Source organism: Moschus berezovskii, chromosome 14, assembly GCF_049115385.1.
Source record: "Moschus berezovskii isolate FMDL1 chromosome 14, NW_MosBer_1.0, whole genome shotgun sequence".
NCBI classification, from domain to species: Eukaryota; Metazoa; Chordata; class Mammalia; order Artiodactyla; family Moschidae; genus Moschus; species Moschus berezovskii.
In genome coordinates, this window is record NC_142473.1 from 33991677 (window position 1) to 34017381 (window position 25705).

At 40.0% G+C, this 25705-nt stretch overlaps 1 protein-coding gene across 3 annotated transcripts in view; it reads left to right on the top strand.

Moving 5' to 3' along the window:
• The first annotated feature begins 1476 nt into the window (after nt 1-1476).
• Nucleotides 1477-25705, top strand: part of CBL (Cbl proto-oncogene) — a 92432-nt gene continuing 68203 nt past the window's right edge. The window contains exons 1-2 of one of the 3 annotated variants that reach the window (XM_055423185.2): nt 1477-1985; nt 20887-21134. In XM_055423185.2, the coding sequence (XP_055279160.1) occupies nt 1794-1985; nt 20887-21134 (440 nt within the window). In that variant the 5' untranslated portion in view covers nt 1477-1793. The remainder of the gene's footprint in view (nt 1986-20886; nt 21135-25705) is intronic. The other 2 variants (XM_055423186.2, XM_055423187.2) reach the window with 2 other exon arrangements.

The window sequence follows — 25705 nt, forward strand, 5'->3', positions numbered from 1 at the left end:
ATCTCATTCTCCGTCGTCCCCTTCTCCTCCCGCCCCCAACCTTTCCCAGCATCAGAGTCTTTTCCAGTGAGTCAACTTGTCGCATGAGGTGGCCAAAGTATTGCAGTTTCAGCTTTAGCATCAGTACCTCCAATGAACATCCAGGATTGATCTCCTTTAGAATGGACTGGTAGGAGAAGCAAATCAAGTTCAATTTCCTAATTTGTCAGGTGTGGGGTAAAGACAACATTGAGATTCTTTCCATGGCACTTAATTTTTCTTTTCTTTTTTAACAATTGGGGATTCCCAGGTGGTGCCGGTGGTAAAGAACCCATCTGCCAATGCAGGAGACATAAGAGATGTGGGTTCAGTCCCTCGGTTGGGAAGATCCTCTGGAGGAGGGCATCAGGGGAAGAGACTTAGCATGCATGCACCTGTTCTCTTAAGGCTTCCCAGGTGGTACTAGTGGTAAAGAATCTGCCTGCCAATGCAGGAGATGTGGGTTTGATCCCTGGATGTGGAAGATCCACCTGGAGGAGGGTATGGCAACCCACTCCAGTATTCTTGCCTGGAAAATCCATGGGCAGAGGAGCCTGATGGGCTACATTCCATGGGGCCACAAAGAGTCACACAACTTAATTACTGAGTCGAGTAATCCCCCCCTCCAACACACACACTCTTTTCATAATGTAGAAGGAGCTTTTACAAAGCCAGAAGTTTAGAAAAGGAAATATAAACTCAGATGTCATTCTAAATTTGACTTTCATAAAATTCCCAAATCTCCTTTCTTCTAATATCCTTTCCAAGAATCATTATAAGTAAAATAGTGCAGTAGACTCCCTTTTAAGAAGACATTCCATATAAAATAGATAACCAACAAAGACCTACTCTGTATCACAGGGAACTATACTTAATATTTTGTAATAACCTACAAGTGAAAAGATTCTGAAATATATTAATAGGTACAATATATTAATAGGTACATAAACAACTGAATCACTTTGCTGTACACTTGAAATGAACACAACCTTGTAAATCAAACAGACTTCAATTAAAAATAGAAATAAAAATAAAAATGAATTCAAACGACCCCTCACCACAAGACTGAAATAGTCATGAAACTGAAGGTTGACTGACAACTTAGGCATCAATTTCTTCTATTAAAATAGAGGCTCATGTGGGTAACCCTCTGAAAAGAACCTCTGAGAATCAGTAACTCAGAAGAGGTTGCAATCACCTTGTGGGAGAACTGGTCGAGGCCTTTGTTCTCGTTTGATTAACCAGTGGAACTTCCTGGCTCTACCCGTCTTAACTTAAGCAGCCCAACGACCTCCTCCAGGGCTGACAAGCCACAACCCAGAGGCAACATGGAGGGCCCGGCTTCGGCCTAGTGCGCAGACTCCACGTTAGCCCCGCCCCGCCGCTTCCCGCACTCTTCCAGCAGGGGGCGAAGGGGGACGGTTCGGCCCGGGCCCGCCCCCGGGGGCGGTGGCGCGGAAACTTGGCGGCGGCTTTCCGGGAGCGGTGACTCGGGGACGGGGAGGCGCAGGGGAGGCCGCTGCTCAGCCCAGACGCGGCCGCTCGCGTCTCCGCGGCCCGCGCGCTGCCCCCGGGCGCGCGCTCTGCGAGGGGGCGCGCCTGCGCGGACGCGCGCGCCCGGCGCCGCCCACTCCCCTCCGCGCGGCCGCCCCTCCCTCCGCCGGACGGCCGGCGGCGGCGGCGGCCGGGAGAGGCCCCTCCTCCGCGCCTCCTTCCCTCACTCGCAGCCGAGCGGGGCCGGCGGCCGCGGCGGCGCCCTGACGCTCTCCCGGGCCATGGCCGGCAACGTGAAGAAGAGCTCTGGGGCCGGGGGCGGCGGCGGCGGCTCCGGGGGCTCCGGCGGCCTGATCGGGCTCATGAAGGACGCCTTCCAGCCGCACCACCACCACCACCACCACCTCAGCCCCCACCCGCCGGGCGCCGTGGACAAGAAGATGGTGGAGAAGTGCTGGAAGCTCATGGACAAGGTGCGGGGCCTGCGGAGGGCCCGCGGGCGCAGGGGCTGCGGGAGGGGCGGGAGGCCCGTGGGGCGCCGGGGGCGCGGGCGGCCGGGCTGCCGGGGCCGGGGGCTGGCGTGTGGGGGCAGGGAGGCGGCGGAGGACGGGGTCGGCGGAGGGGAAGGGCTGCGGTTGGCGGCGGGGCGGGGAACGTCGCGGTGGTGCGCTCGGGGTTGCGAGACAAAGATGGGGCGGGGGCTGGGGGAGGCTGACCGGGGAGCCACCGGGGCGGAAGTCTGGTGGGGCTGCAGAGTTTGGGGCTCTGCGCAGGATGTAGGGATGTGGGTCACGGAATTGGCCCCGGGAGATAGGAGGCGCGGGGGTGAGGAAGAGCGCTTGGTTTACCGGCTGGGACTGAGCTGGCCGGGCTCTAATTAGGGAATTGGGTTTTACGGGCTCTCATGGAGAGACCTGGGGTCCTGACAGCTCCGCGGGCAGACTGCTCTGGGTGAGCGTAGAATTGTGTTTTTTCCCCCCTTCTTCTCATTAAGATGTGACAGAGATAAAAGAAATGGGGAATGTTTAAATGGACGGAGGAAGGAACTTTCCTCCACATCTAGCGCTGGCTCAAGTTTTTCTCTTCCAAAACATTGGATGGGATCCATTGCTGGTGCTGAGATATGCACTGATTCAACCACAAGTTCTGGTTATAACCTTTATCTTCGGAGAGATACGTTGACCGAGTGGGTTAAGCAGCCGATTCTGACTCCTTCCAGAACTTCCTCCTCACACACACACTGCTTTTTGTTGGGTTCTACTTTTTTTGGTAATAGACCCTGACTCCTTATTACAGAACCTGACTTTAAAATTGTTAGATGAGCTGCTTTGATTACTTTTTTTTTTTCAGCAAGTGTGAAAAATAACTTCACTTTAAGCTTGGCATTTGACTGAATTTTACTTCCTTATAGTATGTCTGTATAATGAAAGATAGTAGTTAGTCCCAAGTGTAACGGTTTGTTCCAGAGCATTCAGTTTTTCCTTGCTGTTTTTCAACATTTATCAGTAACTGGTTTTTGCAAAATTCGTTCTGCAGATGAAAGATGGTTAGAAGGATCAGGCGTATATTGTAAGAGAATGGTGTTATTTCCTCCACAGTAAAATTGGTTTTCTTTGGTTCCTCTCTGAGCCTAGGTTCCTCTTCTGTAAAGTTTTTCATGGATTGCTTTAGACTAGAAACAGCCAATAAAAGTGATTATGAAGCACTTGGCAGATATAAATGTGCTGTGGAAATACTTAATAAGTCCTGTGTGTGAATTAGCGCTCCTGTAGTGCATACCAGCGGCTTCAGAAGCTACTTTTTCAGGGCTGGTTTTTCTCATGTTAAGTAATTGGTATTGTAATTACTGTTATAATGCTAATTTCATTCTTAGAAATTGCAGTAAAACCATTACAGAAAGATAGGCAGTTAAGGGTATTTTAAGTGCACTGATACTAAAGTTTCTCCTTTAATTTGCATTTCTAATTAGTTTCTTATTTGACACACTTGTATCAACCTGCAATGTATCAAGATTGTATTGATTAGAGACCTTTCCTTAAAAATAAAACTTTTTGTCAAATTCTAGAGTTTCTGTAAAGTAGTCCTTAAAATGATTCCCCCCACCCCTTAAGCCTTAACTCCATCTTTTTAAAGAGTATGTAGTATGATTTCTTCTGAAAAATGTTTAATTATTTGGGAAGAATAAAGACCTCTCAGTTTTGAGTCAAAGGCTTTTCAGATTTTGATAGTTGAAGGAAAGTAGGCTTCTACCTTTTCCATTCTAGTGTAGGAAGAGCGGTGGTTTTATTCCTGTGTTGATTGTTTTGAAAGATGATTTTTAGTATTCTGTGTCCTGTATCACATGTTACTGGTTGTGCTGAAATGAAAGCTTCCGTTCTTCTTTCTGATGTGTTAATCCGGTAGATTTGTTCTGCTTTCCAGATTTTCTGAATACTCCTGTAGTGTTGTTAGAGTGTGCTCTTTTACTCTTGATGTTTTAAGCATAAATGTTCTCTTTTTTCACTTTATTGTTGATAGTCCTAATGTATCACTAACCCTTCTTGACTTCATGTCCTATAATACAAGAGATGAAGAACTTAGTGTTAAATCCACAAATGTCCCACGCGGTTATTTGAATTTAGCTCTAAGTCACCATCTCTTACCTGTTTTAACCTTGTCATTAAAGCTAGGTGAATATTATTCCAGCCTGTTATTAATCAGCTTATTGATTTAGTACTGGGAACTGTCTCCTCTCCTCTGTATTTGATATATACATGGATGGAGATGTTGGCCTAAATCATGGGTTCTGGTCAGTGTAGGCCCAATTTACTATTCCATTTCAAAACTTAAACTCATTGTTGGAAAAATGCTTGTGCTAGGATGCTTGTTACTAAACAGAAGATGTTGTTCAGTCTCTATAGTTTTTTTCCTTTTTTTCTTGCCATCCCAGTATATTGTAATAGATATTTGTGAAGATACTTGTATGTGAAGAAAGTGGCTAGTGAGGAAATAGACAGCTGGGTAGGGGGTAGAGAAAGCAATCATATAATTGCTTTAAATATAACTATGGAAGTATCAAGTATTTAACTGAGTGAGAGACTCAGAATTCCATTGTGAGGTAGAGTGGGAGTTGACAAACTTTCTGTCACAGAGCAGATAGTAAATACTTTAGGCTTGCTGGCCACCTATGCAGTTCTATATTCTTGGCTGCTGTTGTTTTTACAACTCTTTCAAAATGTAAAAACCATTCTTATCTTGCAGGTGTACAGAAAAATCCATCACGTTTTAGTTTGTCGATCTCTAAAGTAGAGCATCATGCCGGCAGTATTTTAGGTCCCTGCTATGTTTTTATTTTAAATTAGCTTACGTTAGTAAAACCTTGAGGTATTGATTTATTTAATGGAATATAATTTATTGGAAAAGTGCTTTCCTTTAAATCATGGGTTTAAAAAAGCTTTTTAAAAAGATAATCCTACTACTTACCTTTTCCTGCTTGCCGTAAAAACAGCACCTTAAGTAACTTCTTGTATTTTGGAAGTAAGATGCGCTTAACAGAATTTATGAATCAGTATGTTTCATTGGATTGCTTTCTCCCTTCCTTTTTACCTCTCCCCTATGTTTGCATGCTCACTAAATCCCAAGGATAGCACTACGTGTAAATTCTTGCATTCCAGGAGATTCCATTATAGTGATACGTGACTAAGGATGTTCAGCGCGATACGGGATCTCTTGAGTTTAAACATCAGGTGCAGGGACTTCGCTGGTGGTCCAGTGGTTAAGACTGCACTACTAGTGCAGGGGGCATGAGTTCAATCCCTGGTTGGGGAACTAAGATCCCACATGGGACGCTGTTTGGCTGAAAGATTACCAAAAAAAAAAAAAAAAGCACATATTTCTTCTCTATCCTAACCTCTCAAGATGTAAATATCTCGAGGACAACAGCTGTAATCTCTTTATCTTCTGCAGTCTTTAATCACGAGGTCTTACACAATAGTAGGTGCATTTGTAAATATTTGTTAAATGAAATTGCTTTGTGTGCCCCCAAAGGAAAACAAAGGAAGAGGTATGCAAGTGGTAATCATTATTAATTACATTAATTTCTTTCACTAGTTCTTTGGCAGTATCATTCCTCTTTTTTGGGTACTTAGCTTCGAAGAAGTTACGTTGCTTAGTTAATAGGGAGCTTGACTTAGAATCCAGGATTATCCACCTCCTAAGGCTTAGCTAGGGCTTGTTCCTTGGAAGGAAAGCTACGACAAAACTAGACAGCCTGTTAAAAAGCAGAGACATCACTTTGCCGACAAATGTCCATATAGTCAAAGCTGCAGTTTTTCCAATAGTCAAAGTATGGATGTGAGAGTTGGACCATAAGGAAGGCTGAGCGCCAAATAATTGATGCTTTTTTGAACTGTGGTGTTGGAAAAGAGTCTGAAGAGTCTTGGGCAGCATGAAGATCAAACCAGTCAATCCTAAAGGAAATCAACCCTGAATAATCATTGGAAGGACTGATGCTGAAGCTGAAAATCCAATACTTTGGCCACCTGATATGAAGAGGTGACTCATTGGAAAAGACTGATCCTGGGAAAGATTGAGGGCAGAAGGGGATGACAGGATGAGATGGTTGGACAGCATCGCCGACTCAATGGACATGAGTTTGAGCAGACTTGGGGAGACAGTGATGGACAGGGAAGTCTGGCGTGCTGCAGTTCATGGGGTCACGAAGAGTCAGACATGACTTAGCAACTGAACAAGGCTTAGTTATTTCCTCCATACAGTAACTTCTCAGGTGTACAACAGTCTTGATAACGTAAGTCATTTTTCAGAAAGGACCTGTGTCGGTATACAACAGCAGTCCTCACGCACACTCTCACACCACCATTCACACACAGAGTAGATGTTTTCTTAAATAATATTTACATGATGTTTAACTACTACCATTAAAAGAAATAATCTACTTTTAAGTTAAGGATTTGTGTCTTTTCAAATTATGTGTACTGGTTACTTTGCATGGTTATTGTGGAGGCTTGTACATGTTATTTTCCCATGATACTTAATTCATGTTATCTGTGGTAGCATTTATCACTTTTTATTTCATCTGTCTCTTCCTCCACTAGAGCTCTTCAGGATCAAGGCTTTGTCTTAACTTCAGTTCCTGTGTCTAATATATAGTATTATACTTGCTGAATGAAGCGCAGACATTTTAATAAAGTAAAATGAGATTGAAACATGCTCCCTTATTTTCTGTGTGATTAATTAAGGGGATAAGGTAGGGAATTTTTTTTTTTTAATGTTGAATTAAAATAACATTTGCTAAAAGTAGTTTTACCTTCTTTTGGTTATAAAAGTGATACATAGTCATTGTAAAAAAAGATGGTGTCGTTTTCAAACCTGTTAAGAATTCCCCCAATGGATGTAATATTCCCCCCTAATTCTTGTGAGATGTGAGCTCACTGAGCATTTCATGTGATTCATGATCGAAATTTTGAAGGGTTTAGGCTGGGGAAGAAGATAATCTGCTCTGTTCATTTTGTGGCTTTGGTTAAAGTTTTTGGTGACTCTTGCTATAATGAAACCTGTTTTTAATGTGTTGGTAGCTGTATACACATGGGCAAGTTAGTTTCCCAAGTCTACTTTCAGTGGAGTTCATGTTACAGTCAACCGTGTGATAATGTCCTCTAATGACTAACCTAGAGCATTAAAAGAAAAATGAAGTATTCAAAGAAAAATGGTCTAAGTATTTGTTTGAAAACTGAGCCTAAATTTCATTCACGTTTTCCAATGAAGTTATTAATTCTGATCTCCATTAGGTTTGTTGGAAGAGGGGAATTATAACTAGCAAGTCATTGTGAAATGTTTTCATGATTAGCACATTTTGTGCTGGAAGGAAATAGGTGGGAGCAGTCAACCAGGAGCACTGGAAGCCAGCCTCAGCTCTGTCCCCACAATGTTCCTTCCTGCAGCAGCTTCCAAAAGGAGGAGGGGAAAGGGGTGCAGTGATGGCATTGGTGGTGCACGCCCATGGGGAGTCAAGCCCTTGGAGATGGAATGTCACTACAATGACTCGGGGTCTCCCCTCTGCAACTTCCAGGACGGGTGGCCGGTCTTACTCAGCGGTGGCCACTACCTCGGGTGCCTCCTTACAGCCACCACTGACCTTCCCTGTGGCTCTGGGATCAGCCATGAGGAAATCTTAAAATGAGGCCAGCCCGCTGCTACTTCAGTGAGGGGGATGGGGTCCTAATTCCTGCCTCCTTTCTTAGACCTGGGCTTCCCTGGTGGCTCAGTCGATAAAGAGTCTGCCTACAATGCGGGAGACCTGGGTTAGATCCGTGGGTTGGGAAGATCCCCTGGAGAAGGAAATGGCAACCCACTCCAGCATTCTTGCCTGGAGAAATCCATGGACAGAGGAACCTGGAGGGCTACAGTCAAGGGGTCACAAAGAGTTGGACTCGACTGAGTGACTTTCACTTCTTAGACCTATCTGAATAGCACTATACAAGTATAGATCTCTTTGTGAGAAACAGTTTATGGATCATAAAATATATAGAACAAAATGTAAGTCTCTCTTTACTCTCCTTCCCCTAAACTACTATTTTCTCCAGAGGTAACCACTGTCTACTATTTGGCGTTCATCCCTCCAATCCTTTTTTCTAAGCAACTCTGAACAAGTTGTTGCCTTCTTAGCATTTAGTTGCAAAGACGGACAACTAATAATTCCTTATATTGTGGAGCAGTTTACAATTTCACATCTGCTGATACAGTAAAAATTTCAGAATAATGTGTCTTGTGAGAACGAAACAAGATTCAGAGAAATTAAGATAAGCCACCCAACTCATAGTTTTGTTTTTTAATGTGGATCTTGAACTGGTGTTCAGACTCTGTTAAGTGAGTTTTATAAACCAGTGCTTCTCAGACTTTAACATAAATTCAAATCTGTGGATCTTGTCTGAATAGCTCTGAGGTGGGGCCTGAAACTGTGTTGGTGACATGGATCATACTTCAAGAAGCGAGGCCCTTTCCACAGTTACTTTTGTTTTAGATAAGCTTGACAGATTTTATTAAAAAAAAAAAAGTGTAGTATTTTATTTATTTTTGAGATATTATGTTCTTAAATTTGAAAAGTAGTATATATAACGTTTTTAATACATATAAAATACATTGTTATGCAAAAGTGGGGTTTTTAAACAAAAATGCTTCTAGAATGAAAAGATTATGTTGATACAACATGTAGGTCTCCTTGAATTCTTTTTTTAAGTTTTATTTAAGATTTTATAATATGGATATATATATGTTTATTTAGCAAATCATAGTGATAGCCTTCTAGGTTGTTTCTGATTTTTAATATTAGAAACAGTGTTACCGTGACAATCTATTATGCAGTTTCTAGGTATTCTTCAGAATAAACTTCTAGAAATGAAAAGTCCTGGGTCAAGGGAATCATACATTAAACTTTGAAAAGTATGTATTGGCACATTGCCTTCCAAAAATCTGCCTTCATCCCCAATCCTTGCCTAGTTTGTTGATTTAAATATGGTAGCTGATTCCTAGTTCCTTAAGGTGAAAAATGTGTTGGCACCTTTCCACATTACGTTTTCATTGAATGTGAACTTCTTCCTGGGTGCTATGAAGTTAAGAATGAGCCAATGCTCACATATATAAACTTGAGATATAATTGAAGTTATACCGGGTGAAGAATCCCAACCCTACTCCCTATACCCCACAGCATGGGAACCATTAGGCAAATCTTTACCTAATCCTTGAGGAGACCAGAAAGGGAATTGGAACTGGGGAGGTGGAAACTCCACAATATCCTAATTCACAGTTGTGCTTTAATTAGGGTCTGACATCCAAAAATGATGCTAAAATCATTTAATCTCTAGTTCATGCTAAGTATTTGGTTTTGAAGTTGCATTGATAAGTCTGGGGAGAGAATTATTTTATTATTTTAAAGACAGAATCCATGTATAAAAACTGCACAGTTAAGCTGTAAGCACATGTTAGTTATTTAATTTCCTATTGACTGTATTTTTGTCTGCGGTTAATGTGATAAATGAAAATAATGAGATTGGTAATTAGTTGAAAGTGGCAGAGTGTTTTTAATAGTGTTGGGTGGTATTTGAGAAGTGTTGGGTAGTAATTACAGTTCAGGTCCCTGGTTGGGTTTTGATAAATCAATAATGGAGAATAGTAATTAGAAGTAAAAGACCTTTTTTCCTTTTGGCCATTACTGGTGATGATATGTTTCTCTTAAAAAAGTATGGGTTTCTGATTTCTCTTTGAAAAAAGTCATGAGTTGTTTTCATTTAAAAGCTTCACTGTGTAGTTACACTTATAAAACTTAAAATCTCCTTAAGTTTCTAAGTTGATTAGTTTCTAAAATTTGAAGCTTTAAGAAGACTTTAAGAAATTAATTGATCTAACTCTTAATTTGTAGAGGGAGAAGAGAGTCCCAGAAAGATGAGTAACTTGCTCAAGGTCATATAGCCAGTTAATGTCAGTCACCAGACTAGGACCCAGGTCTCTCGGCTCCTAGTCCTTTCTGGTATACTTCCTGTTCTCTTGAACAACTGATTCTTTAAAACTGTCATCAAATTTTCTGTGTTTTATGTATAGTTCACCATATTGAATACTTGCTTTTGAAGCACAGTGGTTATTTTAACCATGCTTTTTATCATACGAAAAAGTTTGAAATGAAAAATGCTTCCATGGGTAAGGTTACAGAGATAAAAATACTTAATCATTCAAAGTCTATGCTGCTGCTGCTGCTAAGTCGCTTCAGTCGTGTCCAACTCTGTGCGACCCCATAGACGGCAGCCGATCAGGCTCCGCCATCCCTGGGATTCTCCAGGCAAGAACACTGGAGTGGGTTGCCATTTCCTTCTCCAATGTGTGAAAGTGAAAAGTGAAAGTGAAGTCGCTCAGTCTTGTCCGACTCATAGTGACCCCATGGACTGTAGCCCATCAGGCTCCTCCGTCCATGGGATTTTCCAGGCAAGAGTACTGGAGTGGCTTGCCATTGCCTTCTCCGTCAGAGTCTATAAGTTATACTAAAACTATAAGCTTATAGTTTTCTGCCTAACTAGAAATTTAATTCCTTAGTGTTATAGAAGATTCTGTGTTCAGAATAGAATGAGGCATAGGTGCTGTTCTCTGTAACCTTTATCTTTTTTAAAACTTAGCAAGTTCCAACCATAATTTATTCCTCTTTATAGTAATCATAGCACTTTCCAAATTTTTTTTTGTTGACCATTGAGCCCTTGGCAGAAGCAAAGGGAGGTGCTAGGCCAGTGAGGAAGCTATTATGAATGGAGTATATGGCAGCTGTACAAGGATATTGTTGGTTTCCCGGAGCTGAGTGTGTTTCTTTTTGACATTGTTCTGAGTGATGCTGTAAATGTACAGGCAGAAGTAAACAAAAGGAAGCCATTTTTGTTATTCCAGGACTTTTAAAGCAAAATAAAATTAGTCAAATGGAGAATAGACTAAGAAGGAAAATATCTTTCAGAAATTTTTTTGGTGAAGTTTTAAAGCTCAGAATGCTCATTTGTACTTTAGAAGTTAATGACAACTGTTTTCACTGGAAAAGACTCTGATGCTGGGAAAGGTTGGGGGCGGGAGGTGAAGGGGACAACGGAGAATGAGATGGCTGGATGGCATCACCGACTCTGTGGACATGAGTTTGAGTGTACTCCGGGAGTTGGTGATGGACAGGGAGGCCTGGCGTGCTGTGATTCATGGGGTCGCGGAGAGTCGGACACAACTGAGCGACTGAACTGAACTGAAGTAGTAAAGCCAGGTTCTTTTGGCTTTTGATGTTTGTTAACTATTGACTTGAATTATTCACAAAGACTTTGGGAAACTTTTCCCCTAGAGGCTCTAAATATTTAGGGAATTTTTTTTTCTGGGGATTTTAATATCAAAAAAGTTACTCTACCTGTATACTTTCTTTATGGTCCGTGTTATTGCTAAAAACTCAGAGTTGTCAGTGGAGTGCTGATTTTCCTGGTCATGTGATGATTTATCTTTGAAATATCTTGAGAAAAGCAGATATTTAATCTACAAACGATCTTTACGAGGTCACATTCTAAGGAGCGACTGGTAACATTCGTGGGATGTACCATGGGATGGTGGTGGTTCAAAAATGTGAACTGATCAAGTGTTTAGGAGACATTTTAAAACTCATGATATTTTAAATCTTTGTTGTGAGGGGTAATATGGTTTTTAAGTTCATTGTCATTAACAGCGTTTATTGTTTGCTTATTATAGTTTGAGCAGAACAATTTTAGTTTATTTTTGTTACTGGAAGGAAGTATACTTTTTTTTCCAGAAAGTGAAAGTTCGCTTAGTCGTGTCCGACTCTTTGCGACCCCATGGAATGTACAGTCCAGGGAATTCTCCAGGCCAGAATACTGGAGTGGGTAGCCTTTCCCTTCTCCAGGGGATCTTCCCAACCCCGGGGTTGAACCCAGGTGTCCCACCTTGCAGGTGAATTCTTTACCAGCTGAGCCACCAGGGAAGCCCAAGAATACTGGAGTGGGTAGCCGTTCCCTTCTCCAGGGGATCTTCCTGACCCAGGAATCGAACTAGGATCTCCTGCATTGCAGGCGGATTCTTTGCCAACGGAGCTGTGAGGGAAGCCTTTTTTTTTTTTCCCCCAGAGGTATTAGGCAAATACTGCATTTTAGCCGGAATTCTTAATACATTTGCTTTGAAATAGAGAAAATATAGAAGGCAATGGCAACCCACTCCAGTGTTCTTGCCTGGAGAATCCCATGGATGGAGGAGCCTGGTAGGCTACAGTCCATGGGGTCTCGAAAAGTCAGGCACAACTGAGCGACTTCACTGTCACTTTTCACTTCCATGCATTGGAGAAGGAAGTGGCAACAGACTCCAGTGTTCTTGCCTGGAGAATCCCAGGGAAGGAGGAGCCTGGTGGGCTGCCATCTGTGGGGTTGCACAGAGTCAGACACGACTGTCGCGACTCAGCAGCAGCAGGAGCAGCAGGGAGAATATATGGGTTAGGAGCTTGTGGCCCTGGATATAATAAATTCGGAGGGACCTCTGCTTGGTTTGAACCTTTGAAAGAGTGGATACTGTAGCTTTTGCAGATTGCTGGTCACCCTATTCTTGGGCGGCTTGCTGCCTTTTCTCTATCTTTTGGACACGAAGTAGTCTGAGACTATACACGTTTGGAAGGGTACCTGTGGCATGGCCAGGATGGTAGGAATAATGCTGTCAGTTTCTGGGAGTCATCAAAGGGTTATGTGAGGTCTAACCTTCTGTCTTCAATAGATAATTCCTGCGTAACCTGCAGATAAACCTGGTCAAGTTGTATGGAAATGGGGAGGAAATGAGCCTTAAAAGTCTGGTTTTTTTGAAATTGTGCAGTCCCTTCATAAACACTTATTATGAGGTGGGTATTATTGTCTTAAGGTAAAAACAGGCTCAGAGGTTAAGAAATTTACTGAAGGTAAAAGACTGAAACAGGACATTCTGATGTGGCTATTTGGTATAATCTTGTTGTATTAAAACACTTAAATTTTAATTCAACACACAAAAGCTTATATTTTAGGCCTTGTCTTCCTCTCTCCTTCTTAATTCCCTGATGCTCCACATTTCTCTTTAATGACCCTCTTCACCTTCTCTTTACGTTTTAGTCTCACTGACCTGTCCGTTCCTCAGATCCAAACCTGTTCCCACTCTAGGGCTGTTGCATTAGTTGTTCCCTCCGTTTGGCCTACTCTTCTGCTGATTCTGCATGACTGGCTCCTTCCTGTACTTTTAACTCAGCCTGAGTTCAGCTTAGAGAAGCTTTCCCTACTCACTGTGCTACAGTGTCACAGTATTTTCTTATTATTCTAATTATCTGCAAAGAAGCTGATAATTTTCTTATTGATTTCCTTTTGTTGTTTATTGCTTGATTCCTCTCAGATTCAGGATTATTGTATTTTCACTTCTATGTCCCAGTGCCTGACATATTTGTTAAATGGGTACATTGAGAAAAGTCAAAACCAGGTGCAACCTTCTTAAGTACACTGCTTTCACGTCTCTGAATTTGTGTCTGTTTCAGCCCATCCTCACTCCCTTTCTCCCTGTTTTAGGGGAAGAAGGTGTCCCTTCTTTGAATGGTATTAGGTGTTCAGTGTTCCTAGCTGTGTTGTAGACCCCGTTTCATTTATCTCCTCCTCTTCTGGCTCTTTATCCATGTAAACGCATTCAGCAGTCTCTGAGAATAAACGCCTTCAGTCTCGGTCTCTTAGTCTCAATGTCACTCTCCCCTGACTCCTTCCATGGGCTCATTTAAGAACCTGCCATTATAATTTTTATTATACATGTATATTCTCAATCATAAATACCTGCCTTACGAATGAGATTTTGGAATGTAATACTTATAAATCGAAGACTACTTTTTAAAATTAGTGTGAGTTCATAACTCTGTTGCATTTCAAATATATTGTCTTCTGAGGTAGAGTCCTGTTCCTTGGCTGTGTTGTTTGAAACCCTTTTGGCTTGAAACCCTTAATAGGATGAGCCGCTTCCTAAAACACTGTTAAAATATTCATAAATCAGATATTTTTGTTGATTCAGCTTGTCTTTATTTGCTAGGCTTATATAGGGCTATATTTCAAGAGTACAGGAAATGATGTACAGAGGATAAAATATTTAGTTTAAAAATGTTCATATGCTCTTACATCATTTGAAGAACAATTAGTAATTAAATTGGAATTTTGCAATTGTTCTAGATGGACCTAGTGATTCCAAAGTTGTTCATCGCAGTGACATTTGTGATAGCGAAGACTTAAAAACAATGTTAATATTAAAGTGGAGGGGAGAGTGCAATCATTTAGATGTCTTTAAAAAGTTTATATAAGCTTTTGGTGATACAAGATAATAGGCATTTTAAAATATGAATTAAAGCATCGGAAGTCAGATTTCTTCTTCTACCAATGTTAGACTAGGTTGTTTGAAACCAAATAATGCTGCTGGCAACTAGAGAAGCCAGAAGAGGTCAAAGAGCTACAAAGGCAGTAAGGAATTAGAGGCCAGGATCTGGAAGATAAGGAATGCTGTGAAAGGTAAGCCTGATTTTTGAGGCTGCCTTGCCCATGAGGTCATTGTTGATTCTGAAAGCAATAGATGAAGAGGCCAAATAGATTTTTCAAAGTGCTCATGTCATGGAGGACAAAAAACTGAATTAGGGCCTGCCAAGGTGGAGGGAAACACTCTAGATTTGGGGGTCAAGTCCCTGAGGCCCTGAATTATAGGAGTAAGGATGAAACAGAAGTAAACCAGTCTTTACAGGGAACTGAAGACTGAAACCCAGCCTTGTAGTCTCAATTTTGGGTTAGATTAAGATGACCTGGAATTCCTCGTGTCCCTCACTAATTTACTTTTGCTAGAAGCGAAAGTAAATCCTTTCTGAATAATATCATCCATAGCCTCAGATTATTGCTATAATGTTTTATGTACAATGCTCAGCCCTCAATAAAAAATAACAAGGTTTATGAAAAGATATACTACAATGAACAGGAAAGATTGATAATAGAAATATACAAGGGATACAGATTTTTGAGCTGTCAGTCATGGATTTATATCTATGATTAATGTCTTAGAAGAACCGAAAGTAAAATTGATAATTTTGTCAGAGATCTAAAATGGTAAATAATGAAAGAGAAATTCTAGAACTGAAAAACCAAAGAACTGATTGTTAAGAACTCAGTGGTTGGGTTTAACAGTATAAAGCTGAAGAAAAAAATTAGTGAAGTGGAAGATAAGTCAGGAGAAAATCTGGACTGAAGCACTGAGAGACAAAAGGATGGAAAGAGTATGAGAGGCATATGGAATACTGGGTAAAGTTCTCATGGACAAGTACTTGAGAAAGAGAATAAAGGGAATGAGGCAGAAGCTGTGTTTGATGGGAAATTGGTTGAGAATTTTCCAACACTGGTGAAAATGAAGTCATAAATTAAAAGTTTTTTCAACACCGGGAGAAATCCAGAGTAAACTGCACCGAGGCACATTATTAGTAAAGCCCGAAGAAAAGAGAAATCTTATAAGCAACCACAGAATAAAAGACATTTTATATTCAAAGGTGCAGCAGTGAGACTGACAGCATGACTTTTCAACAGGAACAGTGGTTTCCAGAAGGCATACCTCATTTTATTGCACTTAACAGATAATGCATTTTTTATAAATTGAAGGTTTGTGGCAGCCCTGTGTTGTCAGTTGAAGATTAGCAGTTTTTTAGTAATATTTTAAAATTAAGGTATGTATATTATTTTTAAAGACACATTGCTATTGCACACTTAATAGACTGCAGTATAATATAAAGATAGCTTATGTGCACTGGCAACCAAAAATTTTGTGAGTTGCTTTATCGCAGTACTCCCTTCGTTGCAGTGGTTTGGTATGGAAACGGCGGTGTCTCTGAGGTATGCCTGCAGCGGAGGAGAGCTTAGAGCCCATAGCCTGCACCCTAAAGGGCAGAGGGTGTTCCTTAGGCTGAAGGAAAATGATTTCAGATGCAATGAAGAGGATTGGGAAGGGTGGTTATGTGGGTAAATGTGAATGAATATTGTCTGTATAAAATACTAAATAGTAATAATGACTTATGAACTTGATATGCTATTTGGGATTAAAATGTATGATAGTAATAGCACATGTCTTGAAAAGAGTAAATGAAGTTAGTGCTCCACGTCCCTTGCATTGTCTGGGAAGTGGTAAAAATACTACTTGATATAAGTTTTCGTGAGTCAGAGGACATTTTATAATTACTAAGCTGTTCATTTAAAGAGCAGTAGAAGGTTATATTGGAGAAGGCATGGCACCCCACTCCAGTACTCTTGCTTGGAAAATACCATGGACGGAGGAGCCTGGTAGGCTGCAGTCCATGGGGTCGCTAAGAGTCGGGCACGACTGAGAAACTTCACTGTTACTTTTCACTTTCATGCATCGGAGAAGGAAATGGCAACCCACTCCAGTGTTCTTGCCTGGAGAATCCCAGGGACGGAGAAGCCTGGTGGTCTGCCGTCTATGGGGTCGCACAGAGTCGGACACGACTGAAGCAACTTAGCAGCAGCAGCAGAATATATATTTGACAAGCTAATGGTGAAAATTGGGACAATAAACGCGTAAACTAAATGAGGGCTGGAAAGGGGAGGTAAAGGAATATGAAATAAGAGAGACACATTGGAAACAAATAGTAAATTATTTCGTTATTTACTATACTGTCAGAGCTTATTAAGTGAACTGTATGAAATTGGCAGTATTTGACCTGCAATAGTAAGTTTCATAATTGAAGTGTAAACAGGTCAAATTAGTTAAAACCAAAGATTGTCAGAATGGATTAAAAGGAAACCAGTTATATTCTGTACAACAAAATCATGCCTTAAGTGTAAGAATACTTTTTTTTTTTTTTTGGCGCACAGCTCGGCTTGCAGGATCTCAGTTCCCTGATCAGGGATTGAACCCAGGCCATGCGGTTGAAAGCCCAGAATCCTAACCACTAGCGTCCCGTTTGTAGACTTTTGATGATGGCTAGTCTGACCAGTGTAAGGTGATCCCTCACTGTAGTTTTGATTTGCATTTTTCTACTCATTAATGATGCTGAGCATCTTTTCAGGTGTTTGGCCATTTGCATGTCTCCTTTGAAGATGTATCTATTTAGATCTTCCTCTTATTTTTGATTAGGTTGTTTGTTTTTTGAAATTGAGCTGAATGAGCTGTTTGTATATTTTGGAGATTAATCCCTTGTCAGTTGCTTTGTTTGAGAACATTTTCTCCCATTCTGTGGGTTGTCTTTTGTTTTGTTTACGGTTATGATTTGTTTTTGTGTCTTAAGCAATACTTCCCCTTGGAGATCATAAAGTTCAACAAATATTTTCCAAATTTTTTTTCCTAAAATCTTCAAAGCTTTTTCTCTGCACAAAATCTTTAATTCATCGGAAATTTACTTCTTATGTAATGTATAAGGGGTATGTTTTTTCCATATGGATAACCAGTTTTCCAGTAGTTTTTCTCTTTAATTGATTTGTGGGTTCGTTTTTTTTTTTTGGCCACGCCTCAGGGCATGCAGGATCTTAGTTCCCTGACCACGGAGAGGACCTGTGCCCCCGAAGTAGAAGTGCAGAGTCCTAACCACTGGATCACCAAGTAGAAGTGCAGAGTGCTAACCACTGGATCACCAAGTAGAAGTGCAGAATGCTAACCACTGGATCACCAGGGAACTCCTCTTGAACTTATCTGTAATGCCGCTTCTGATACTGAATTTCTATATGTGTGTGTCTCTTTGGTCTCTCTTCTTATCCATTTGGTCATTTATCTGTCTTTGGCCGATATCACATTATTTTAATTATAAGATATGAAAGAGTCTTGATAGCTCATTGGGTAAATACCTCCTACTTCAAAATAGGCTTGACTGGATTTCGTTTCTTTTTATTCCATGTGAGTTTGGGATCAGCTTGTTAAGTTCTGCGAAAAAGCTTTTTGGGGTTTTGATAGGAAGTGCCCTGCATTTATATACTAACTTGGGGGAGAAGTGACATTTCCTTAAACATGATACAGTTCTTCCTTAATTTCTGTTTTTACATTCTTCAGTAAAGTTTAATAATTTTCTTCACAAAAGTCTTGCACATTATTTGTTATATGTATTCCTAAGAGCCTTAAAATTTTATTTAAGCCATTTAAAATGACAACAATTAAAGTCGTGTTTTAAATTATTTATAAAATGTTTATGAATGCTGTTTTGGTTTATTGGTTTTGAATCCAGGTTAGTTTTGAGTCCAGTAACCTGTTAGACTGTTTCTAATGGTTTGTCAGTTCTCCTTTATTTTAATCATGGACAGTTATATCAGCTGCAAATAAAATAAAAATTTTTTTTCTGTTATTTATATTTTTACCACCTATGTGTGCATATCTCAACAATTTAATGGGATCTCTTTGTAACAGTAGTGTAGTCATATGTGTGTAATGGTGTTAAGTATGTTTTGTTTTCTGGTTTCTTTAGGTCTGTTTTGAGAGGAGCATCCATGGGGTAGTGTGGCGGTGGTGGTGTAGTCACTTAGTTGTGTCCGACTCTTGCAACACCATGGACTGTAGCCTGCCAGGCTCTTCTGTCCTTGTCCAGGCAAGAATACTGGAGTGGGTTGCTATTTCCTTCTCCAGTATGGTAGTGTATTATTGCTAATAAATATACTACAGTTTATCCACTCTACTGTTGATGGACATTTGGGTTGTTTGTAGTTGTTAGTTGTTACATATTTTTGTATGTGTATCCTAGTATACCTTTCCAGGTGGAGATCTTCAGGTTCGTAGAGCATATAAATCTTTAGCCTGACGATATAGTGAACTGTTTTTCAAGGTGGTTCTAGTAGCTTAGAGTCCCAGCAGTAGTGTTTGAAAGTCCTTGCTCCTTTCCAGTGGTTGGCATTACCAGTTTGCTGTGTATAGTGGTAGTTGTGAGCGTATGATTTTCATTTTAATGAAATTAAAATGATTAATAAGATTAAAGACCATTTCATATGTTTAGTGGTTATTTGGATATCTTCTTTTGTTGTGTTCTTGTTTAAGTCTTTTGTTCATTTTGTATTACGTTGTATCTGCCTTACTGATTTGTAGATGCTCTTTATATATTCTGGATATATATATATATATATGTCTTAATATATACATATTATAAATATCCTCTCTGTTTCTGTACATGCGTTCTTACTCTTTCATGGTATCTAAAAGTTCATTTAGAGTATAGCAGACTTTAATATTTTCCTTTATTGCTAACGTATTTATGGTCCTGTTTCAGAATTTTTTCTTCATCGTGAGGTAATGAAAGAGTTTTCCTATCTTCTAAAGATGCCTTTCACATTTAGGTCTAGAACCCATTAGGTTTTTTGTTTTGTCTTTTTTTTTTTGAAGAGTGAATTCCTTTTATTTTATTTATCTTAATTTTGGCCATGCTGCATAGCACATGGGATCTTAGTTCCCTGGCCAGGGATCAAACCTATGTCCCCTGTATTGGGAGTGCAGAGTCTTAACCACTGGACCACCAGGGAAGTCCTGGATTTGTTTTGTTTATTGTTTAGTATAAGCTGAGGGTTTAGTTTGACTTTCTTTTTTTCCTGTGTGATTGTACCACTACTGTTTTTGGAAAAGATCATCACTCCATTGTGATAAATCAAGGGTCTATATGTGTGGGTCTATTTCTTTACTGAAATAAATGTTACTGTTGCCCTAATTTATGTTTTTGTCAGACACAGAAAAACCTATGTAAATGGAAAGTGCTAAATAAGAATAGGAATGAATACAAATTACTCGTCATTGTAACAAATATAAAATGTACTAAACTCACCAGTCAAAAAACAAAGATTGTTACATTGGATTAAATAAATCTGACTATATGTTTTTTAAAAAGAGACTTACTTACTTAAAGCTAAGAACTCAAAAAAAGTTTAAAAGAAGATAAAATGAATTACCAGGCACATTCTGAGAGTTTTGCATTTAAATGGGAAGAAATGGTGTCTTGAAAGAGTTAGTTTCAGCTCTTTGCTGGGTCTTTGCTGGGTCCAAGAGTCTGTGCTCCTGTCCCCTGCTGCTGCTGCTGCTAAGTCGCGTCAGTCATGTCTGACTCTGTGTGACCCCATAGATGGCAGCCCACCAGGCTCCTCTGTCCCTGGGATTCTCCAGGCAAGAACACTGGAGTGGGTTGCCATTTCCTGTTCCCTAGTGGTCGTCAAAGCTCTGCTAAGTCACTTCAGTCGTGTCCGACTCTGTGCAACACCATAGACGGAAGCCCACCAGGCTCCCCCATCCCTGGGACTCTCCAGGCAAGAACACTGGAATAGGTTGCCATTTCCTTCTCCAATGTGTGAAAGTGAAAAGTGAAAGTGAAGTCGCTCCGTCGTGTCCGACCCACAGCGACCCCACAGACTGCACCCTATTAGGCTCCTCCATCCATGGGATTCTTCAGGCAAGAATACTGGAGTGGCTTGCATTGCCTTCTCTCCTACATTTCCAAGGTTTTCCTACAAGGGCAGCCATGTTCTTTATTTGTGCCCCTGGAAATTTTCTTTGTTCTGTTGTGGGATGAGCCATGCATTTCAAAGGAACTTGCTGTACTTCGTCTAGCTTTTTTAGGCATGTGTGTGGGTGTCTCCCCCACCCCAATTGTTTAGTCTTCTGTGTGTTTTATGAACTGTTAAATACAGTTTTAAGAACCCACCCTTTCGGGGGACTGCTAAAAGTGATTGCCTTTAGGGGGGTGTTATGGATCATTTCTTATATTTTTGTGCATTTTTCTTATTTCTGCAAAAGAGCACATACTTTATAACTTTTTTAAATTTTAAAAAGGAAATTGCCCATAAAATCCTCCAAGTAATAGTCCTTCTTTTCCATTTGTTGCAGGTGGTGCGGTTGTGTCAGAACCCAAAGCTGGCGCTAAAGAATAGCCCACCTTATATCTTAGACCTGCTGCCAGATACCTACCAGCATCTCCGCACTATCTTGTCAAGATATGAGGGGAAGATGGAGACACTTGGAGAAAATGAGTATTTTAGGGTATTCATGGAGAATTTGATGAAGAAAACTAAGCAGACCATAAGCCTCTTCAAGGAGGGGAAAGAAAGAATGTATGAGGAGAATTCTCAGCCTAGGTAATGGAGAATACTACACAAATATTTATTCAGGTCTGTGACTGCCCGGATGGGTAACACATAGAAATAGTTGAGTTGGTTTTAATTTTATGTCAACAGAAATAGAATGCGAAGTTAACATTTTGACTTAAAGCTGTGTTTTGTGTTAAAGGTTGCCTTGGAGGGTAGTGAGTGATCCATCCCTAACTCTGGTCATTCATTTACCTCTGAAAAGTTAGTGATTTGCAGTCAGGAAGATGAGCTGGAGGCAGGCTGTTTTTTAGAGATCCGGAAGTTTGTGGATAGGTGAGAGTTTGAAAGAAAGAAGTTGGAGTTGACAGTATTTAGTAAGGGGTCAGATTTGGACCATGAACTGTAGCCTGCCAGGCTCCTCTGTCCATGGGTTTCTCCAGGCAAGAACACTGCAGTGGGTTGCCGTGCCCTTCTCCAGGGGATCTTCCCCCACCAGGGATCAAACCCACGTCTCTTACATACGTCTCCCGCATTGGCAGGCGTGTTCTTTACCACTGGCTCCATCTGGGAAGCCTCATTTGCCTGAGCTGGTAGCATATTAAGTAAGGTTATAAGTTGGGGATAATAGAAAAAAAATTAGTAGTTTGGATAACTTTTTAAAAAAATAAACCTAAGTGAAATGACATTTCCTTTATAGGTAAAGTAGCTTTTCAAATAGAGAAGAGTAGAATACTTTTCAAACAGAATTGGCAAAATGCAGTTAGTTCAATAAATGTTTGAGGAACCGTTAAGTATTCTTTTGTAATTACTAAATGCTAAAAACTGTATTGGCAGTTCCGTATGTTATTGGCTTGGTTGTTGTAAATTACATATTGGGAGAGAAATTGATTGCATGCATCGTATATTTGTGTTTTGTCCAATCGGAATTAAATATTAACTCACCTGGAACAAGTAATAAGATATAAATTCTGTTAGAACTTTTTAGGGAGTAACTTACTCTTGAGGAGTGACTTGAATTGGGAGGGACAATAATTTCTGAGGGCATTCAGTCAGTGTGCCAAGGAGTAATTTACTAAATTTTATCCTTGTAGCCTTTGATTTTGTTGGCTTAGATTCTGGGAACTTTCATCTCTCACTTAACATTTTACCCACATCATTACTCATGTTGACTTCACTGTGACAAGTGACTCAGGTTTGGTCTAGAGTATTAGAATTTTCTTCTTAAGATATCTGGTGACTGAATTCTATGTGTAGGAACTTCTATAACTTCTAATTTACATGAAAATGACCTTTGTCTATTTTAAATTATTTAAACTTCATGGCTTTTGTTAAAACCGCGACTACTTAGACATTATCTAACCAGTCATTTTGTATGGCTAAATTAAAATAAAAGTAATTTTGGACTTTATTAAGTACCATAAGTTAAGAATAATTTTATTTATCATCCACAATGTACTAGGTTCTAATTCTAGGAGGTGAAAAGAAGAGTTAAGCATTTAATTCTGATGTCATGTGATAAATGCTTTAATAAAAATATGTACAAAATACTGTATGAACAGTTTTGCCTAGTGGCATCAGGGAAGGTGGCACAGAGAAATATTATTTGAGCTAGATTTTGAAGGATCTTTTGAAGGAATTCTCTAGGCAGAGAAGTGAAGCAAAGGCCTTTGACACAGTGGCGTGAAAATGCAGGCTCTGTTTAAAGAACGTGAGCAGTCTGGTTTGGCTAGAACTAGGGGAGATAGATAAGCTGGAAATACGGGTTGGAGTCAGATTGTAAAGAGCTGTTTTTTGATCTCTAGAATTTCTCCTGTTGATAACATGCTGCCATAGAAAAGGTTTTCTTTATTTATTTTTTGAATTGTTGTTTAGTTGCTAAGTCGTGTGCAACTCTTTGTGACCTCATGTACTGCAGCTTTTTTAAAATAATGAAACAAAAATTGTAGATTTTTCAGTCTTTTTGGAGCACACTGAACATTGTTTGACATTTTATTTTTTTTTAATTTTTATGACTGATAGTTCATCACTGAGAGGCAGGATAGGCTACTGGTTAAGAAGAGGAGTAACTCTGAAGCCAACTGCCTTAGTTTGAATCTTAACTTGCCACTTACTTAGTGTGATTCCTTGGTTTCCTCATCTGTAAAATGAGATAATAATATAACTTTTCTTGTGGGATTGTTGGGAATTTGATAAGTAAATGTTTGCTACTTAGAACAGTGATTGGCATATGGAAAATAATGAGTGGGTTAGCTCTTATATTAATCATCTTCATTACTTTCATTACTATAAACGTAGATTGTTGTGTCAGGCTGTTTGTCATTAGTAAGCATAACCTAATGAAGTGCGTGGGACTTCCCAGATGGTGGTAGTGATAAAGAACCCACCTGCCAGTGAAGGAGACATAAGAAACAAGTGTTCGATCGCTAGATGGGGAAGATCCCCTGGATAAGGGCATGGCAACCCACTCCAGTATTCTTGCCTGGAGAATCCCATGAACAGAGGAGCCTGGCGGGCTATAGTCCATAGGGGTACAAAGAGTCAGACATGACTGAAGCGACTTAGCATGCATACATACATGCAGTGAAATGCATAGACCAGTTTGCTCTTACTACATGGCTTCACGAGATGCTTGTAAGTTCTTTTGCTTTTTTAAAAAAATCTTACTGTCAATATGTCTGTTGGTATCAATTTCATTTCTCCTAATATAAAACTTTTAATCCACTATAGGCTTTGATCATACAACCAGGCTTGTACAAATTATATATAAAGTGGGAATAAATAAATTTGAGGTGAGAATATAATTTTCTTTTTAGTAAAGGAAAATATATAGCTTTATGATCTTTGTGATCTGTATTTTGGTTGTTAGGAGGCTTTTTTCCTACGCAGTTTTAAAAATTGAGATAGAATTCATATACCATAAAATTCACCCTTTTAAAGTATATAATTTAGTAGTTTTTAGTGTGTTCACAAAGTTGTGCAGCCGTCACTATACCATTTAATTCCAGAACATTTTTATCACCCCCAAAAGAATCCTCATTTTCATTAGCAGTCACTTCCCATTCCCTACTCCTTCTTCTCCCCAGCCCTTGGTGATCAATAATATTTACTTTCTGTCTCTGAGGATTGCCTGTAATAGACATTTCTTTTCAATACGGCCTTTTTTGTCTAGCGTCTTTGACTTAGCATGTTTTCCCATTCATCCATCTTATAGCATAGATCATTACTTCATTCCTTTTTATGGCAATATTATATTTATTTTGTATTTGTGTGTGTGTGCACACTAAGTCATGTCCAACTCTTGCAACTCCATGGACCATAGTCCACCAGGCTCCTCTGTCCATGGGATTTCCTAGGCAAGATTACTGGAGTGGGTTGCCATTTTCTTCCCCAAGGGTCTTCCTGACCTGGGGATCGAACCTGTGTTTCCTATGTCTCCTGCATTGGTAGGTGGATTCTTTTCCACTGTGCTACCAGGGTATTTATATTGTATTGTAATTATATTTTATTGATATTGTATTGACATTTTGATTACAGACATTTGGATGGTTTCTGTGACGAATAATGCTGCTATGAACATTTATGCACAATTTTTTGCGAGACTATATGTTTTCAGTTCTATTGGATATATATCTAGGAGTGGAATTGCTGAGTCATATGGTAATTCTGTATTTAACATTTTGAGGAACCACCAAATTGTTTTCCACTGCAGCTGCACCATTTTACATTCCCCAAGCAATGTATAAGGGTTCCAACTTCTCACCAATACCTTTATTTTTTTTGTTATAGCCATCTTACTGGGTATGAAGTAGATACTCATTGTTTTGATTTTCATTTCCCTAATAAGTAATAAAATGAGCAATCTTTTTATATGTTTATTCTTTGCTTGTGTATGTTCTCTGGAAAAATGTCTATTTGAATCCTCTGCTTGTTTTTTTAACCTGGGTTACTTGGCATCCGGTTCCATCACTTCATGGCATGTAGAAAGGGAAAAAGTGGAAGCAGTGACAGATTTTATTTTCTTGGGCTTCAAAATCACTGCAGATGGTGACTGCAGCCATGAAGTTAAAAGATACTTGCTCCTTGGAAGGAACACTATGACAAACCTAGACAGAATATTAAAAAGCAGAGATATCACTTTGCCGACAAAGATCCATCTAGTCAAAGCTATAGTTTTTCCAGTAGTCAGGTATGGATATAAGAGTTGGATCATAAAGAAGGCTGAGTGCCGAAGAATTGATGCCTTTGGACTGTGGTGTTGGAGAAGACTCTCAAGTCCCTTGAACAGGAGGGAGATCAAACTAGTCAATCCTAAAGGAAATCAACCCTGTATATTTGTTGGAAGAATTGATGCTGAATCTCCAGTATTTTGGCCACCTGATGCAAAGAGCTTACTCTCTGGAAAGATTGAAGGCAAAAGGAGAAGGGGGCATCAGCGGATGAGATGGTTAGATAGCATCACTGACTCATTGCACATGAATTTGAGCAAACTCTGGGAGATAGTGGAGGACAGGGGAGCCTGGTGTGCTGCAGTCAGTGGGATTGCAAAGAGTCAGACATGGCTTAGGGACTGAACAACAACTTGTCTTTTTATTGTTGAGTTGTAAGAGTTCTTTACATAT